Source organism: Ostrea edulis, chromosome 1 (genome assembly GCF_947568905.1).
Source record: "Ostrea edulis chromosome 1, xbOstEdul1.1, whole genome shotgun sequence".
Lineage (NCBI taxonomy): Eukaryota > Metazoa > Mollusca > Bivalvia > Ostreida > Ostreidae > Ostrea > Ostrea edulis.
This window is the reverse complement of record NC_079164.1, coordinates 72775887-72796270: the sequence shown is the minus strand read 5'-3', so window position 1 is coordinate 72796270 and position 20384 is coordinate 72775887. Positions and strand designations below refer to the sequence as shown.

General features: G+C 36.0%; 1 protein-coding gene, 1 long non-coding RNA gene and 1 pseudogene across 3 annotated transcripts; all 3 read left to right on the top strand.

Moving 5' to 3' along the window:
• The first annotated feature begins 13097 nt into the window (after positions 1 to 13097).
• LOC130053053 (uncharacterized) lies at positions 13098 to 14240 on the top strand. The gene is made up of 2 exons (XM_056159593.1): positions 13098 to 13310; positions 14067 to 14240. The coding sequence occupies exons 1-2, from the start codon at positions 13139 to 13141 to the stop codon at positions 14207 to 14209; spliced, it is 315 nt and encodes a 104-aa protein (XP_056015568.1). The 5' UTR covers positions 13098 to 13138; the 3' UTR covers positions 14210 to 14240.
• A 781-nt stretch (positions 14241 to 15021) lies between these two features.
• LOC130048113 (uncharacterized) lies at positions 15022 to 17330 on the top strand (annotated as a pseudogene).
• Positions 17331 to 17539: 209 nt separating this feature from the next.
• Positions 17540 to 18874, top strand: LOC130053056 (uncharacterized). 2 transcript variants are annotated; one of them, XR_008801519.1, is made up of 3 exons: positions 17540 to 17746; positions 17959 to 18338; positions 18671 to 18874. It is a non-coding gene; the product is annotated as an uncharacterized LOC130053056 (long non-coding RNA). The 2 variants fall into 2 exon arrangements; XR_008801515.1 differs by having other exon boundaries at positions 17540 to 18338.
• The last annotated feature ends 1510 nt before the right edge of the window (positions 18875 to 20384 follow it).

Here is a 20384-nt window from a genome sequence, read left to right as displayed (position 1 = left end):
TCGCTGATTGCGCATCAGCTCTAGCAGATTTATACCATGATGAATTTTCAACAATCTTGACAAAATTTAAGATATAAGCATGACCGTCTAACCGCGTGTTAGAAGTTCCACCCATGGTGAATACAAATAAAATAAGACAGAAAAAACAGAGCTTTTTATTTCAATTTTTTCAGAGGTTTTTATTTTTTCAGTGGTATTAAAAATCTTGTTTATTTGATAGTGTACTAAGGTCATCAGCATTTTGTCTCATGATGCAATATTTTTCTAGCAGGCGTTTTCAGAAAATCAGTTTCTCTCTTTGTCTCTCACGCCAAAAACGCCAGGTGTTGCAGAACGTCGTCACGCGCTAGACGAAGCGCGCGAAAGTTGTTTTCAGAACATCAGGTTCTCTCACGCTAAAAACGCCAGGTGTTGCAGAACGTCGTCACGCGCTAGACGAAGCGCGCGAAAATTGTTTTCAGAAAATCAGGTTCTCTCACGCTAAAAACGCCAGGTGTTGCAGAACGTCGTCACGCGCTAGACGAAGCGCGCGAAAGTTGTTTTCAGAAAATCAGTTTCTCTCACGCTAAAAACGCAAGGTGCTGCAGAACGTCGTCACGCGCTAGACGAAGCGCGCGAAAGTTGTTTTCAGAAAATCAGGTTCTCTCACGCTAAAAACGTCAGGCGTTCGTCACGTGATCAATAAATTATGTTCAAATGTTGTTTAGTACATTAACATGGAAGGTCTATCCTTACCAGAGATTAATATGGAAGAATACGATGAAAATATTTGGGAAAATTTAGTGGAAAGAAGACGTCACATGCGTAACAAACGTAGATCTCGAAATTGGTGTTTCGAATATGTTTTAGATCGCTTATCAGAAGAAAATATTGCTTCAGATTTAGAGAAATCGTACCGGCAAATTAGTAATATACAATTTATGACTTTCCAGTTCTACACGCTGCTTGATGGAACTCGCAAAGTATCGGGTTTTATTCGGCTGAAAAAACCGCGTATCCGACGAAGTGTATGGTGTATGTTTTGGGCTGGATACCATCAAATGTGGGAAAGCGTCAAGGAAGTGAAATTTCCGCGGATCAGAGCTCGGAAATTAGAAGATGCCATCACCTGTGTAAACAACTATTTCAACTTTTACGATGTCGATGAACCGTACGTATTTGGTGTGAAGGATTATTAAATTACAACGCCTGATGTTCTGCGCATGTCATTGAACTTGTTATAAAAGCGGAGCCTACACTGTAGTTGTCACACCTCATTCTATCTTCTGATATTCGCTAGATAACATGGCACAGAAACAAGTCGACGTGAAGAAAGCTAAGAAGCCCGTGGATCAGACGCAGCAAGAATACATTGACATACAGCTGGAAATGGCACAGACCACGGACTTTCTCCCTAGTCAGAATCCTACAGATGAAGGCCTGGGGTTTTTCTTCCCCGATTCACAGGATGCTATGGGACTGGAGTTGGGATTATACGATAATCCTCCCATTAGTAATGAAGAGTCCCCCATGACCAGGGCTGATTTTGCGATCATTACGACCACCCTGGACGGAATCGTCAACCGCATCAACGTGCTGGCCGATGAAATCGCCAATCACACCGCAGTGCTGATGAAAAAACTGGAGGAAGTATTGGCCGCTAAACCCCGTAAGGACCCTACCAACAACGCCTGCTTCACCTGTGGGGAAACGGGGCATTGGGCGCCAGATTGTCCACAGAAAACCACCAAGAAAACTAAAGAGCACGACCCGTGCTTCAAGTGTGGGCAAGTGGGCTATTGGATTGCGGACTGTCCGAAACAGCAGGACGTTCCCAACGCAAACCCCCCACCCACAGAAGAACCACCCAAAAAGAAGAGGAAAACCGCCGCCAAGAAATCCAAGTCCGCGTAAAAGACTGTAAATTTGTGTGGACTTTATAAATTGTGTTTAATTGTGTGTAAATTGTTGATTTGAAAAATGTGTAAACTTTTAATTGTTCATTGAATAAAGGTGTAAACTTTCAACCATTGTTCTTTAATTCTTTTTATTTGAAAATTTAACATAAAGGAATATACCAGGAATACAAAACGTTCACACGCTATCCCCCACATCTCGCCTGCTACACAGCGCTACCTCTCCTCACCTGCCCAGCTTGACCGCGCCAACCCCGCTTGACCGAGCCAGGTGGCCCCGGCCACCTGGCCAGCTGCTTGATCCGTCTATAAAACCCCGCACTCCAAACTACACTCAAAACTGCACTCCGCTGAACCACCTATCGGCCCGCACTCAAAACTGCACTCAGTTGACCCGTCTATCTAGGCGCCTTATACTACTCCCAATGATTATGTACGGCTAAATATTCGACGCCCGTCTTTGGATTCCGAGATTTAGGTGGAATTCACACAATCCAAAAATCTCAACGAGGATAAAAATTTGAATAAGATAGAAGCCGTACAGCAATCTAAAAAAGAGTTCCTGATGACAGACGGAGCCACAAAGTTGGATTTTTTTCATGTGAAATATCCGCAAGGTAGCGGGGGAAATTCTACAAAACATCTACAAGTCGATAAAAAAAAATTAAGACCTGTTTTAATCAATTGGCTTGGTCGCAGGGGAATGCATTGGGACCAACTGGATAGTGTGGTGTCTGACCATTTACTTCATCTACCCCCACCAAAATTTTTGCTAATACATCTTGGCTCTAACGACCTTACTACACCTGCATTGACAGGCATTGAGCTTGTCCACAGAATCCAGTGTAGCTTGTACCGCTACAATGTACTTCTTCCCAACACCACCTTAATTTTTTCATCAATGTTACCCAGATTATATTGGCACGGTGCCTCACTTACTGCAGGCGGCAAAATCAATAGCAAACGCCTCAAAGTCAATAAGGCTATCAAAACGTTTATTATCCAAGAAGTCACTGGCTGTTATATTAACCATGATACAACTATCAGGGTTTCAGAAACTCCCCTGTTCAGGCATGATGGTACTCATTTGTCCAAAACAGGTCTAGACATCTATCTAAACAACTTGCAATCTGGGATTCAGTTGTTTTGAAATAACACGTCTAACATCTACCCTTCAGAGTAGCTCAAATTAAGTGTTCAATTCCTATTTTTGTGGGGGGGGGGACATAGTGCCTATGTCCTGTGGCGGGGACTGGGGGATACCGTAGTGTAGGCTGGGATCAAGTGGCCCCATAACCTGGTGGTCTTCCTACCCTGCATACAAAGCAGGGGGCGTGGCTCAATGTGTAGTTGTGCAAATATGGTAGCAATCGTGGGTCATGGCCTGCCAGGGCTGGTCCCACCTCGACCTCGTTCAAGCGGGCGGAGGCCACAGTCTGGTAAATGTAAAACCAGGTGGCGCTGGAGACAGGGAGAAGGGCGGTCCCACCTACACTGGTCCAGAACGCGGTAATCGTTCGGATCAGGCATTTGTGCTTACACTCGGCCTCCTTTGTGCCCATACTGTCTTGGTACAATTGCATGTATCCCCCTGTCCCCCACAAAAATTGCGGCCTTTTCATCCACTTACAAACCTTGTTCCATTCCATATGTTGTATCGTGTAAATTGTGCTGTTGTACCCTTTGAAGCATCAATAAAGTCATGTTCATATTCACGGGTGTTATCATTTCAAGGCAATGCTGATGCATTAAACAGGCTGGGATCGGACAACATTTGGTTCAAATATCGAGCAAGCGGGTATGTGCTGCGGAATGCCTAGCTCACTGGATCTAATAATTAATGTAACGGGGACCGTTACATGTAAAACTTATACGGTACCAATTTTGATGCACCAGATGCGCATTTCGACAAATAATGTCTCTTCAGTGATGCTCAACCGAAATGTTTGAAATCCGAAATAACTATGAAGTTTTAGAGCTAAATATAGCCAAAAACAGCGTGCCAAAAAAGTGGAGCCAAATTCGTCCAAGGATAAGAGCTATGCATGAGGGAGATAATCCTTAATTTTGAAATGAATTTCTAAATTTTATAACAGCAATTAAATATACATCCGTATTTTATGTTCCCCAAACGTTCCCCCATTTACAAAATGGTGTCATTTGTTTCAGTACAACAAGTTTCCACCATATCTATATGTGAAGTGTCTGAATATATAACTATTTTATAACTTTCAGTCCTTTTCATGCTAAAACAAATCAGTTAGAGACATGAAAATTTCGTGCACGTACACACACGTGCTGGTGAGTAATTTGTCCATGTTGATACATTACAATTCAGAATATATGACTAGAAGAGAAGTTTCATAACAGTTTAACGAAAAACGAGAAATTAACTGCAATTCAAAACTACGAAGACAAAAATCAATGCACGTGCATACACGCGCACGTGAGTATGACACAGCAATTTTGTTGATGCTATTTAATAGACATTTGAACGATATGCTTACTATATGAATTTGATATCGATTGCTTCATTTATAAGAAAGTTATGGGGATTTCAAAATCGTCCAATTAGAATTAAGTACACGTGCATGCACTTGCAGGGAAGTGATTTTGACACCATCAATAAATGGAGAGGCCCAAAACATATCTGCAACCTAAATTTCAAACCTATTCAATGCAATCTAAAAATGTTAGAGACCAATACTTAAATATAGACATGAAAAATTACAATGCACGCGCATTCACGCGCACGCGATTTTGATAATGGAATATTTGTTGACACCATTTAATAGACATTCTTATCATAGATCTACAGGGTAGATTTGAATTCATTTGAGTTTTTAATTCAATAGTTATGGCCATTTTAGTACCCGAAAAATGAGAGAAAATATATGCACGTGCATGCATGCGCAATTGAGTATGACTCAGCATCAATGTTAATGTCATTCAATAGACATTTGATAGATATACTTACAGTATAAATTTCATATTGTTTCCATCATTTATAGAAAGTTATGGCGATTTGAAAATCCTCCTAGCAGAATGTAGAACACGTGCATGCACGTGCCAGATATTAATTATGACTGTACAGGATTGTTAAGAATCTCAAGATACATATAAAACCTAAGTTTCAAAAGATTTTGACAAAAAACAAAAAAGTTATGGTCATTGAAAGAATTGAACCTTCAAAAGACAATGCACGTGCATGCGCATTTGCAAATTTTATAACATCAATCAGTAGATATTTGTCATGTCTACCTATCCTGTAAATATCATCAGATTTCCTTAATTGACATGAAAGTTATAGCCGAATTTGCATTATCGAATCAAATTGAAGCACACGTGCATGCGCGTGCAAAATTGAAATTTCGAACATGCCAATCAGTTAAGAGTGTCAAGTTATACCTACGATATAAATATCAAACGATTTCATTGAAAACCCAAGAAAATAGACTGATTCCAAAATTTGTGAACAAAAAATCCAATGCACGTGCATTCACATGCATGCATTTTCATGCAAAATGACATTCGTTCTGCACATCATCGTGAGACCTTGAGTAGTTTCTGAGAACACTCGTGGACAAAAAAGTCACAAGAAGAAAGAAGGAATAATAATAATAACTAGAAACTCATTACTAGTAATGAGTAGGTCTTCCGTTATACTATTTCCTGTCGAGATTGGAAGTTCAAAAGCCACTCAGTACAATCGAATGTTCATTTTCTTCACACATTATCCGTTGATATTAAGGTCATCAGTGTGGGAAATAAACTGCAGTTCAGATTGCCTTAGTCAAATTCGGTTCCAGTTTTGTGAAATGCATTGGAACATAATCGGACATGATTAACGACTGAAAAGAAAATATCCAGCCATCTATGAGAAATCGTGTCGACAAAAAAAAAAAAAAAAAAAAAAAAAAAAAAAAAAAAAGAGAGGAAACTCTATTTAAAAAGTGAAAAGTCTTATTTTCCGGATTACTTTCCTGTTGTCTTTATTCACTTCCGGTCATAACCGAAGAGTTCCAATCGAATAAATATTTCATTCTACACCTTAATAATTTTCAACTAATCATACTTTTAACTTTCGTCAAAAATACCCATGTTTGAGACAACTTCCGGTTTTTCGGTCGCCACTTCCTGTGGACATATTTTACATAAACAAGACCTAATCATCATCCATAATAGCCCCAATATCTGTCAAAACAAAACAAAACTTCAAAAAAATTTATTTTTTATATCGCTTCCTATCATGACCGGAATTGACGGCTATGTACGATTCTCACATGATGCAAACACACTGATGACTGACTATCAGTCTTGAAAACTTGGGACTTCAGTCGTTCACATTTACAGAATATTAGCTTGAACAAATTCTCATTTTGAAGACTGACTGCAAATCTCGCGACCGGAAGTAGATTTGACCAAAATATTTTACGCTACTCTAGACATTTGCAATGTCAATAACATACAAGAAAATCATTTGTAATACTCCATATACAAGCGAGATTTAAGGCAAAGTCAAAAACTCAATTTTTCCAGTTTTCTTTTAAAACCGGAAGTTGCAGTTTTTGCTTCCGGTAGGATCAACATATTTCAAAAGAACAAGAATGAAACAATAAGCTAATGTTTGTTCTGCGTCAAAAGAAAAAAATCTGAAATTTTCGATTTCTTTGATCACTTTCGGTGAGGTCTGGAAGTGACGGCTGACGGAGTTAACTATATTCGACAAACCTACTTGTCATGATCTATCATTCCTGAAAATTTGGTGCCTTAATCTTTAACTGTTACTGGGTAATTTTGTAAACAAAATCTCATTTTGAGGACAGGAAATCGCACGACCGGAAGTATGTTTTACAAAGATATCTGACTTTACTTTAGATATTGTCGGTGTCAGTAATATATTTGAAAATTATTTAAAATACTTTATTCATAAGCGAAATTTATGGGAAATAAAAACGTCCAATTTATTTCGATTTTCTCTTATAACAGGAAGTTGTCGTTTTTGCTTCCTTTGGGACTTACATATTTTGAAACTGCAAAAGAGATGCAATAAAGTGATGCAAGTATTTATAAAAAAAAAAGAAAAGTTGAAATTTTCGATTTTTTTATCACTTCCGGTGACGACAGGAAGTGATGGCGGACGTGCTTAACCCAAACTGGCTCCTTTAGGTCTATCACTCCTGTAAGTTTGGTATCTTAATCTTTTACTGTTTCTGAGATCTCGCGCGGACAAAATATTTTTGAAAAAAAACCGGGAAATCGGACATATCTGACGAACGGAAGGGAATTTCGAAAAAATGAAAATGTGTCTGGAGGTATTTTTATTCTCTATCATCCCTGAAAATTTCAAGAAAATCCATCCAGCCATCTCTGAGAAATCGTCAGTGAAAAAAAAAATAATAACTAGTAATTCTAATTGTTCGCGAACAATTAGAGGTCTTTCCACCTTTTCTGGATTTGTTTCTTGACCTTTGATCTTGATCCATTCTTCAGTAGGTCAAATGAGGCCCAAAAAAATTGATTTGGCTAGAAAAGAAATTCAAATTTGCCGCCTAAATTTGAGTGTTGAAGTGTGTTCAATGCTTGGTTTCGCATTAAGTACCCGTCAAATTTTGGGGGGGAAAGGGGTGTGGGTGTTGGATAGCCAGCACATATGCACATATCAGGTAAAAGTGTAATAGGACTTGTGCAGGTGTTTGGGGTGACTTTGGACCTGTTAGATATGATATTTGGAGGTGCAAAGAAACCGGATGTGCCATTTTCCTAGATTGCTCATGCATGCTGGGAGTCTATTAGCCTCATGTTGATGTTGAGAAGATGGCAGGAGTCTGTGCACTGGATTTTACCGTGTGTGTTGTGGATTGTGGAATTGAATATACAGTTTGTAATTGCTCATCCTATGTGTTCTAATTCACGGAGACAATGTCTTTCAGTCATTTCACCCAAGGAGGCATGCATACGGATTTAGGCTTTGAAAACAAACAGCCAAAATGGCGGCCGGTGAATTAGAAAGTGTCTGAGTGCATGTAGGATCAATCTGAACGGAGAATAGGAGTACTGCATCCCATCTGATCCTGCAGGTAAGTGTTTATTTGTTTACAATGACAGTGGGGATGGAATGTCAATGAGTTCAACTGTGGAGTAAAGTTGCATCATCATTTATCATTAAAAAAAAACAACAACAACTGAACTTGGTCTTTATTTTGATGCACTAGCTGGCAGACATATTGATGTCTTTTCTTGAATGCAAATGCAATTAATGTTTGATTTACAAGGAAGTCAAGAAATGAAAGAAATTGCTGTAGGTCAGATGTGTAGGTGTAGGTCAGATTAGCTAGAATCCTGTTGTTGGGCATGAGACCGGTCAAAATAGTGTATTTAAACAGCTGATCACAGACAGATCACTTGAAGGGTGGGGATTTCTTCCTTGGGGACGACAGGCGCGATGGGTGGGTTTGCCTTACTCGTGGAGACTGGCCCCTGGATGCGTGACCTTGACCTTTGACATTGACCCACTTTCAAGGTCAAACTTCTCAAAACCCATGGGAGAGAAAGTGTGACCTTGACCTCATTTTGAAGGCCAGCGAGGTCACAGGGCTTAGTTTAAGTGGTCTCGCGTCTCTATCTACATCTGTGAAAAAGTTGTGGGTTCCAATGACGACTTTGGAGACTTTCGGGGGCAAGAACTGTGCTTCAGGGTTTTCTGTTTCCCTCGGTCAACTTTTCTGTGCGAGAGTGTTTTATCGTGAATTCGTCGGCGAAGGTCTCGCCTCTCCACGACTTTCGGTCTAGTAGGAGTAGCGATAACAGGGTTTTCGACGTTAAGTCGCGACATTCGCAAAGTGGTCAAAGTTCAGAGTTGTAATTCATAATACCCAGACCAGTCCAGAATTCCATGCTGACCCATAATGTATTTCACTGCTATCTGAAGCGGGAAAGAGGGTATAAAAAGTGCCATTTTCTGGTCTTTCGGGATGACCTTGACCTATTTTTCAAGGTTAAAGGTCACCCAACCCGTTCCAGTGGGTTCGGTGTCTCTACGACGAATACTTTAGGAGTCGACAATTTCTTACGAAGAAACCGTAAAACATGAGGGGTACTAACTTCCTGAATGGGTCCTCGAATCCTTTGGTTGAATTCCCATGTCAATTGGACCAAGTCACCTCTATGTTTTGGAAAAGGTCGGATGCTCCTATCATTCACGGTTTTCGAGAAGAACCGATAACAAGGGTTTTTCGCGTAAAGTCCTCAAAGTTCGTTAAAGGTCAAAGTTCAGTTACGCAGGGTGAAATCTGAGCATGTTTTGAGATGTCGAAAAGGATGGTCTACATTGATTTTCAATCAGTCTTAAGACGTCAAAAGCTTCTCGCGGCGGAAAGAAAAGAAGACAAATAATAATAATGATAATAATAATAAACAGAACAATATCAAAAGGTCTTTCCACAGAAAGGTGGAAAGACCTAATGATAATAATAAACAGAACAATAACAATAGTACTTTCCACAGAAAGGTAGAAAGCCCTAATAAACAGTAGAATCACTATAAGGTCTTCCGTCTGGAACGAAAGACCTTAATAAACAGTAGAATCACTATAAGGTCTTCCATCTGGAACGGAAGACCTTAATAATAATAATAATAATAATAAACAGTACAATCACTAGAAGACCTTAATAAACAGTAGAATCACTATAAGGTCTTCCGTCTGGAAGGGAAGACCTTAATAATAATAATATGATTGATTGATTGTCTCTTGCTGAACGTCTCACTCGAGAATTTTTCACTCATATGGAAACGTCACCAAGACCAGTGAAATAATAAACAGAATAATCACTATAAGGTCTTCCGTCTGGAACGGAAGACCTTTATAATAATAATAACCAGTACAATTACTATAGGGTCTTCGCGGGTACGTTAAGGCAGGTTATGAAAAATTTTACTGGGGTGAAATCCGCGAAACAATATGACGTCATAATTGAAATAAGCATATCACTAACTATATATTAAATTCCGATTTTATTTTTTATTTAAGTTTTATTTATGCATAAAATAAACCATGCAGCTACTAAGATCCAATGAAATTCTAAATGCTATACTGCTGTCGTGTAATTTCTGTCTGATCGATATGAAAGTAAACTGATGACGTCATGACTATACATCGAGTGACGTTGAGACATGCAAGAAATTTGTTTATGTTTATCCAAATTTCGACAAAATGTGGAGTATTTGAAATATATGGCATGGGATATATGGAATATACAGTGGAGCCTCGGTAATCCGGACGCCATTAATCCGGACGCTTCACCTTCCGGACGATTTTTCGAGGGAACGGAATTTTTATACGTTATTTTGCATCATTAATCCGGAAATTCGCGTTCCGGATCCGGACGGTCACTTTTTACTACTAAACGTTATAATGCATTGAAAATTGTACCGTTAATCCGGACGGTAATTTTGTTTAGGGAAGGTCTGTGTCGGACTATTTTAGCAAGGCGTAAATTATAAAGAAAACAAGCCAAACTGTCTAATTGAAGCGATTACCTGTACCCTGTCAACACCTCCCTCCAATTAGGTGGTGTGTGATGATAAGTCCGTTAGATAGCACGTGCCGATCGAAACATTGTATTGCCAATTTTCGCACATAACACAAACAATCAGAAGTGCAAAAAACTTAAAAGTTTATGGAATTATTACTTGAGAAATGAGAGTATATTTTCATTTTTATACTTATCAACTTATTTGATATTGTGTAATGTGCAGATGATTTCCTTGGGAATTATGTTGCATTTATTTTTAAATTTACTTACAGACCTTTGGAATAAGAATTTAACAAATAAGGAGAAACAATATTTTGATATTTATTCATATTTAGCACTGAAAAGTTTTCCAATGTTATCTAAAAGAACAGTTCTACTGTTTTGAGCAGCAGCTAAAAAAAAAAAATGATGACCCAAGCCAAAATAGTTTTAAAACTTGAAAGTTATTGTCAAGTTATAATGCTTAAAACCAGGTATATTTATTATATATAGGGGCTGAGGGTTGATCAGGAAGCTTGTTCTAAATATAATATGTTCCATAAAATTAAAATCTAGAGAGGTCAACATTATAAATCATGATTAATCATACTGGTATATGGTTGACTTATTTAAATTTATCTATCATTTTATTCTTCATAAACAACTCTTGAAGTGGACCTTCAGGTTAATTATCATTTGTGGAAAGGGGTTGGGGGGGGGGGTGGGGTGGGGGGGATTGAATACAAAGTCTGACAATGATCAGTTTGATAAGACTATGAAAGCTATTAAACTTGACGAAGAGTAAAATATTGTATATATAAACTGTAGAACAAGTCTAACAAAATGTTAATGCTATATAATAATTCCTCTCAGTGGGAAACAAAAGATTTCAGCAAATTTTATCAGTGCTCAGTTCTAGTAAATGGAATTATTATTTACATGATTAATGCATAGATAAGAATTGCCCTACCCACTCAACTAACTGTGAAGATTATCCATTAATGACCTGTTGTTAATTGCATGTCAGGGTTAAAGGAAGCTTAAATTTGCATAATCACAGTATGAGGTCCCATTTTGTTTAACAACTTTTCCTTCAAGCTAAAACATGCTTTTTTATATATGATGGGTAACAAGTCATCTGATGAATGCATTCCACATATCATGCTGCTAAATGATGGTTGTATAAATTACATTCACTAACCCAGATAAACTGTTTATTTGTTTTGCATCTGATTGTTGATGAACCCTACATGCTGTTATCCAGCATGTGATATTAGCATCTTTGCATTAGTTTAATATTAATACAAGGAAGAAAAGATTAAAATGTTTGATTGTAATTAACATTACAAAAGCAAGATAGCAAATCATTTCTACACAAATGTGTGAATGACAATTATCTTAATTAAAAGTATGCAGAACTCTGATTATAGGAAAATGCACCACAGAATGATATTAATAATACAGCATTTCTATTACCATTGAACATGAATAAATTAACAACTATTTAATGGAAGAAAAAAAGAAGTAATATATATATAAATTATATATATGTATAGATTTTAATTGATAACGTCCATTCATCTAAAAAAACAATTCTAGTTCTAAGCCAAAGTAAATTAGGGGATGACAATTTCCTTGGGGGGGGGGGGGGGGCAGATTATTTATTTTCATGTCAATGAAAAACAGATTATTTATTTCCAAGATAATCAGGGGCAGCTAATTTATTTTCTTCTTCACTGAAATATTTTACATTCAGAAAGAGAGAGAGAGAGAGAGAGAGAGAGAGAGAGGGAGAGAGAGAGAGAGAGAGAGAGAGAGAGAGAGAGAAGGAAGAAAAGGAAATCTGCTAAACCCCTAAATCTGCCCCCCCCCCTTTCAGAATCAGATGGCTGTACACTTATTGCTTGTTTCGATGAATTGTCAACAGCCTACATTAATTACAAAACTTTAATTGGAGAGAATTTATATAATTGTTTTCATGTTCAACACAATTGAAACCTTTCAGGCTTTTTATTTTATCATTTAGGTATTGTCTACAAATTTACTTATTCCTGATCAGTAAACTCTTGTTCATGTTACTTTAGATTTTGTATGATAAAGCTTTTTGAAGATCACGTGAAATGAAATTGAAGCCACTGAAACATGCATTTTTAAAAGTGTTTTTGCAAAATAATCAGTCACTGTGATGAATTTAAAACAACCTGCTTGTCTTGTTGAAATACCTTTATACATGCAATTCAGTGCTGTTTCCTATGATTAGTTGAAAACACACAGGAAAGCAGACCAGTCTACATGTACAAGAATTAGGGAAGCTAAATTCCTTCTCATTGAAAAATAGTGAAGTTGGAACTTGTGATATCTAACAGTATTCTTTATTTCTCTAAGAAAGAAAGATACTTTTTTAAAATTTGATTTTAATTTTGAAGAAAAAATATTTAAAAATAATTTCCCACCCTCCCCTCTGAGTCTAAAACCTCCAAGCAGTAATCCCAAACAAACACCTTTTTAAGGATTGCCTTTTTGGAGGAATTTTTGATAAGATGAAGTACTAAGTATCACTTTGTTAGTTATGTATATTAAGATTTCTAAACTATATACGTGCCAGGAAACTGAAAGATAATATGCATGTATATTCTTATATTCATTATTGCATCATTATGACTTAATATATCCCCAGCTTACTGTTGAAACTGATATTCTTGTAATTGTTGACATGTGACTTCCAGATCTATGGAAAAAGAAAAGGGAAGAAAAAGTGCAGAAGCTGTAAAGGCAAAGACTAGAAGAAGGCATTTGAGGAAAAAGGAAATCCGACGGCTACAAGCAAATCGGCAAAAGAAATCATTGACTGGTGAAGAATGTCCCTCGGGTGGAGAAATTGAAGAACCTCCAGTGGACAATGGTATGCATATGGTGTTTAGTAAAACATATGATTCAGTGCTCTGCCTTCATTTTAAGTTATCTATGTAAAAACCTCACTGATAATCCAAGGCAACTTAGCAGCTTTATGTTTTCAAAAAATTATAATAGAAAACATGAGGTGTATTACACTTGTCATTTATTTCAATGTTGAAAAAATGTAATCCATGCATTAAAAAAAGTAGGATTTGGCTGGGAGGATACCAGTATCAAGGGAAGTTTGTTGAAATTTGAACTGATTCTTGTCTATAGAAATCCAAGTTAGTAAATTATTGCACAACAGTGGTCTCCCAACCACAATATTGTTACTAAACACTAATGTGAACTGTGATAGAATACAGCATCAATCTCATCAATATGAAGCATGAAATACAATAACTGGATTCAAAAGAGATCATATCTCTTAATCTGGTGGGTTGACAAATTAAATACAATTACAAGTTCATTATTTTTTTTTTGATGCTCCATTATTAAGTTGCTGTGACATTAGGCATTTCACTAATCTGTTTTTGACATACCATCCAATTCCAGATTGTTGGGTAGCATTCACCTTGAAGTTTTAAGTTCTTATGAATTTAAAATTGAATTATTTGTGGTATCAAATGAAATTCAATTTTGAAGAGTGGTTTTTTTTTTAGGTAAATTGAAAAAAAATTGAGACCAATTGAAGGATTTATTTTTTACCAATAGCAGAACCTTTGATATTTATTTATTTATTATATGTGTATTTTTATTGCAGAACAAGATGACTTGAAACATGATAGGCTCTTTAAGGACTTCATAAAATATGTGAAAGCAAAGGCTGACATAAAGAAATACAGCAGTGGTCATGTTGTAAACACTGTTGATGGAATTGGTAAGAATATATATTTCCTTTTTTGATATATGATTGATGTAGATTTATTATTATTATCAACAAGTCAGAACTCTAAACATATTTGTTTTCCGACAAAATATTAGTTTTGTTTTTGACTGCTCTTTCATATTACGATTTGAAACTTAACACGTTGAACTCAAAATCAAAAGTTAAGATAAATTTTGTCATATTTTTCAAATTCTAATATAGTTACAGCCCAATTAATTGGCCAATAAACTTAATCATTGATCTTTTCAAAGGGAGATAATGCTTATACATGAAAGATAAAAAGAATCTGTATGAATCTATGTAATTTACTAAATTTTTATTTGCCCGTCTATGATGGGATGCATTATGGTATAGTGACCATGTCCATCTGTCTGTCTGTTAGAAATTTCCAACTCATAGCATAGGTACCGAGGCCTACAATTCATTGCATTTGATAGTATTTGTCAAGTTAAAATAGCTACTTCTTGATGGCCAGCTTTGGGGGGGGGGGGGGGGGGGGGTTGAGCAACTTTTCTACTTATTAAGGTTCTTCCTACCCTACTAACTTTACAGGTTTCACGTTTTCTAAAGGGGGGGGGTCCAATGTCATTTTTTTTCAGATACTTTACTATGTGAATTTAATAACTTCGCAAATTCAAAAAAAGGGGGGGGGGGCTCCGGACCCCCTCTAGATCCGTGCATGCAGATTAAAGAGTTATGAAAAATACTATTAAGAATAATTTACTATGTTGGAAAGAATAAATATGTGTATTTCCCACAAAACTTTGACTCCTCCCCATATTTAGTTGCACCAATATCAGGTAGGTAATTCAGTTGATTGATGAAGGAGAAAATTGGATAATAGTACATGTATTTTGTTTTTGGTTTCAGTGAAAAGACATGTTTTCCTGAAGGAACCTTATAAGTTCTAGTTGTAATACAGATGGAACGAAAAAGGAGACGGAGGGAACCCAAAACATGTTCTGGTTGTGGTGGGGAGTATTCTGGGAGACATCTTTTGAGACACATCTGTCCAGCAAATCAAACACAGTGTCCCAGTGATGATGTTAGTATAGCACAAGCAACACCTTTTGTGAATTCTTTGACACATACAGAGAGATCAGAGAACTCAGGTACAGAAAATGAAAAAGTTGACAATGTTCCAATGGAAGAAGAAGATAATGTTCAAGTGAATGATATCTGTTTTTCTGAGTCTTCTGACAATGAAGAGGAACTGTGTGACATAGATGTCAATTCCCTTTTGGAGGAGGAAGATTCAAATCAAGATTTAGATAATATAGATTTGTTGATAGTTTCAGTTTTGAAAGTATTATTGCGCTGGCAGTCCTTGTTTTATGTGTCTGATCTTGCTTTTTCATATTTACTTCTTCTTGTCAAATCAGTATTGTACTTGGTGTCAGCTACTTCTGAATTTACTCAAGAATTGTACAAGAAGTTTCCATCAAATTTATATCAGTTGAATAAGAGTATTTCCTTTAGAAATGATATGTTTCGAAAATATGCAGTATGTACCAAATGTTTTGCTATTTATGATTTTTCAGAGTGTGTAGATGTTATTGAAGGTGTTGAAACGTCTAAAAAATGTACAAATGTTTTGTTTCAAATCATGCGCTTAGGCACTTTCGAAAACCTTGTGGGGAATTTCTTTTAAAATCAGTCACTATTAATGGTAAGAAAAAACTTATACCTAGAAAAAAATTTTGTTATAAGAGCATTGAAGAAAGTTTACAAATTTTGGTAAACAGAGAGGGTTTTGAAGATCTGTGTGAATCTTGGCGCAATAGAAATGTACCAGATGAAGTTCTAATGGATGTGTACGAGGGCAATGTTTGGAAATGTTTTAATGGAGGAAAATATGAATTTTTCACTTCAAAACGTAATTATGGCATTATGTTAAACGTAGATTGGTTCCAGCCATTTAAACATACAAACTATTCTGTGGGTGCTATTTATTTGACCATTTTAAACCTGCCAATAATTGAAAGATTTAAAAAGAAAAATGTCATTTTAGTTGGTCTTATTCCTGATATGAAATCAGAGCCTCCCACAAATACATTTATTGAGCCCTTAGTTGAAGAACTAAAACAAGCTTGGAATGGTTTTTGTATGAAAAGTTTCAACTCGCCATCACAGCCTGTTACATTCAAATTAGCATTAATTTGTGTTGGCTGTGATGTTCCAGCAAGTCGAAAATTATGTGGATTTTTAGGGCATGCAGCAACTAAAGGCTGCAACAAGTGCATGAGGACATTTGAAGGTGGGGTGGGAGAAAAGAATTATGGTGGATTCGACATGTCGCTTTGGGAACATAGAAATTTGGAAGCTCATAAAGAAATTGTAAGGAAAATTGTGAAGAGCAAAACAAAATCTAGTAGGGAAAAATTGGAGAAAGAATATGGAGTGAGATATTCTGTATTGTTAGAATTAGAATATTTTGACCCTGTTACAATGACTATCATTGACCCTATGCACAATCTGTTTTTGGGGACTGCAAAGCGAATGCTTTTAATATGGAAAGATCACAAGGTTTTACTACCTGGGCATTTTGATATAATACAGAAACGAATTGAAAAAATATTTTGTCCATCAGATGTAGGAAAGCTTCCCCAGAAAATGGCTAGTAGTTTTGGATCCTTTAATGCAGATCAGTTCAAAAATTGGACAGTTCTTTTTTCTATCTATGTATTAAAGGGGGTTTTGCCAGGGGAGCATTTGGAGTACTGGCGGAAATTTGTACTAGCATGTAAAATACTCTGTACACGCACTTTGTCAAAAAATAATGTAAAGGTTGCACATCTTTTACTAATTTCTTTTTGTAAGAAAGTAGAACAGGCATTTGGTAGTGAATGTATTACTCCAAATATGCACTTGCATGCTCATCTTGACAAGTGTTTGTATGACTTTGGACCTGTGTACTCATTTTGGCTGTTTAGCTTTGAGAGGGAAAATGGGATTTTGGGATCAATACCCACTAACAAAAGAAATATTGAAATTCAGTTGATGAGAAGGTTTCTAAAAAACAGTCATGCTGTTGATCTTTTTTCTGATGAAATCTTAGAGGAACAATTTGGATCTGACTTTCAAAAACTAAAGGTTTTACATGAAGACAATGAAAGAGGAACATTAAAGGGAACGTAGGGTCAAAAATCAAATTTTGATATGTGAAAACTAGTACCATGCAGACAACAAAATCTAGCATAGAAAAAATAATTGCTGCTGATAACAAGATTTAATCTGTCATTTACACTGAAAACTGAGCTGAATGGGAGAATCTCTTATCATGGCGGCTGATGACGTGTATGCGGCAATTCAATACAACTGCTGTGCCTAGCACTAAACGGGTTACAGAGTATCTATGATCTAAATGTCGGGAGTTCAAGCGAAATTTTGCACTGTGGTCAAAGGAAAGGGAATACATGTATCTACCTTTTAGCATCCCTGATCTCCCCCCAAAACTATGAACATTGTGCAATAATTGGATACATAACCTTGGAAATGAATCTTTTGTTTTTGAACGGCATTTTGAGAAAGAGTCTTTTAAAGAGGATATCAGGGTAAGTACCAGTTATATTTGCTTTTTACTCAGTAAATACTAATAATTCTTAATGTGTATAATCAGAGTTTATTTACAACAAACTTTTACTTATATAATGATTTTCTAATTTAATCTATCCTTATCCAGTGAACATTTTGCACAGGCTAAATATGAAGGGATGGGTAAACACTGCTTTTTAAATATTCAAAGTTAAATTAATATCTATTTAAGTTAAGATATTGGGATACACACCAAAACCTATTAAAAAGAAGATGCAGTAACTAAAATATTTGATGGCAGCAAGCCTTAAAGAAATAAGAGAAAATAGCTCAAAAAGATGAGGAAAAGGAAAAGCAGGATACATGTAATACTTTCAAAAATCATCACAGCACTAGCACATTTTGTATTATACTATTGTTTTTAAAGAAATTGAAAATGTACAAGTAAACAAATGTATAGTATAGTATATATGAAGTATAGTATATATGAAGTAAGTATATATAATTAATTAGTCATTATTTTTCAGCTAATCCATTTTCTTTTGGAAACCAATGAAAACTCATATGCAGAACCTATTGACCAACCTGGACTATCAGCATCTAAGGAAACAGGTAATTTGATGCACTTCTCTATTAAATGATCAACAAAGTTTTACAACCAAGGTCATTTTAATTCCCCCTGTGCAGTTAATCTTTCAAGTCTTGACATTTACGTGGCAATTACTGCAGGGGTGTAGTGATAATCAACTAATTTGTGCTGTATACAGATTCACATTGTAAGATTCTCTTGTAAACAGATGTACTAATAAATCAGAAAGAGAGAAAACTACTATGAAAAATAAACTCTTTGTTGTGTGAAATACATATACATGTACATGCACTTTCATGAAAATTCATTACTAAAGTTATAAATTAATGGTTTGATTTCATTTTTATATTTTCAGCTCAATGAAGACATGAATAGTGACAAAAATATCCCACTCTCAATCCATATTGAAGAATAAACCAACTTTGTGCAACATATACAGATAGAATTGCCCAGTCATTGTCCATCATATGTGCTAAGGAATGTTCAAGTGAAGAATGAAGAAGTGAAGATAATGAACAATCCTGTATAAAGAATACAAAATTAAAAGTTTAAGAATTAAGAGTGTCGTTTTCATCAATTTATCCCAATGCATTAGTGTTTTCATTTGAATCTGCTAATAATTCCTCTTCATTATAATCAGGCTCATATTGATATCCTTTGCAGTCAGACATGATAAGATGCTTTCACTGAGAGGCAATTGCCCGGTATACGTCATAAACAGATGGGATTGTGGGAAATATCTTAAAGAGGGATAACTTTATCTTGCAAAATGGTAGCCTCCAGCAGATGATGTGTAGCTATATTTAATAGCCGATTTCTACACAACAGATTACAATCAAATGGAAATAACCAGTGGACTTAATTACTAAATATTTAGTATTTGAAATGTGAAAATATTTTTTTATACCCTACGTTCCCTTTAAGTTTGATGAACACAGGTGCCAGTTATGATCTTGTCAAAATGTCATCTAAAGATGTTCGTGTTGAATCACTGAGTTGGACAATAGATTCATATGATGTAAAAATATCAACATTGAAAAATTGTATTTTAAGTGAAAGAGAGGTATTTTTTCTAAAAAGAATGTACAATGTTTTATATCCAAATATTGACGAAAGTAGAATCACTGTTTGTAGTACCTGCAGATCAACAAAATATGTAGATATATTTGGTTCAGTTTTAGGCATCAAATTGGGAAGGAGTAACAGGTCTTCAATGATAAATGCATATTGGCATAAAGATGATGGACAGATCTGTGAATACGAAGATATGGGACTCTCACCTAGACCAGGACAAATCGAGAATATTCTACTGCACAATGTTATGATAGATGAGAAATCTTGTGTGCATCTAATAGCTCGAGTTAGTTGGTTTGCAAGGCCAAATGAACAAGTACTAAATTACTATGGAAAGCCAGTTGAAGCATGGAGTTGTGATCTTTTTGATGTAGAGGGACCGTCAATGTATATACCTGTACAAAGAATTAAGTCTAAATTTGTATATGCAAAAGATGAAGTAAGAGGACAAAATGTTATTGTTGTGATGCCTAGAGAAAGGTTTTTGTGTTGAAACATTTAGCAAGCTACATAAAAAAAGGTTTTATGTCACAGTTTATATTTGCATAGGATATTTTGTAGTGGGAAACTATGACTGTTGAGAATACTTTTTGTTTGTTACTATTTTTTTTTTTGTAAATTATCCCCTTTATAAGGTCAAAACAACTGCATATTAATATAAATGCACAACTTTGTTTGTGAAGCTAGACACATAGAGCACACATGTATATACACCTATATTCTCTAACATACACAATATACTGCTTTGTGAAGTCAGCACATACATGTTCATGTGTGAAGCTAAACACATAGAGCACACATGTATATACATCTACATTATCTAACATACACAATATACTGCTTTGTGAAGTCAGCACATACATGTTCATGTGTGAAGCTAGACACATAGAGCACACATGTATATACACCTACATTCTCTAACATACACAATATACTGCTTTGTGAAGTCAGCACATACATGTTCATGTGTGAAGCTAAACACATAGAGCACACAT

Bases quoted from the DNA above. Each gene is read 5' to 3' on its own strand.
- LOC130053053 (XM_056159593.1), top strand. From the start codon at position 13,139: ATGGAAAAAGAAAAGGGAAGAAAAAGTGCAGAAGCTGTAAAGGCAAAG. The intron at 13,311-14,066 runs GTATGCATATGG...TTTTTATTGCAG, and splicing joins AGAACCTCCAGTGGACAATG to AACAAGATGACTTGAAACAT.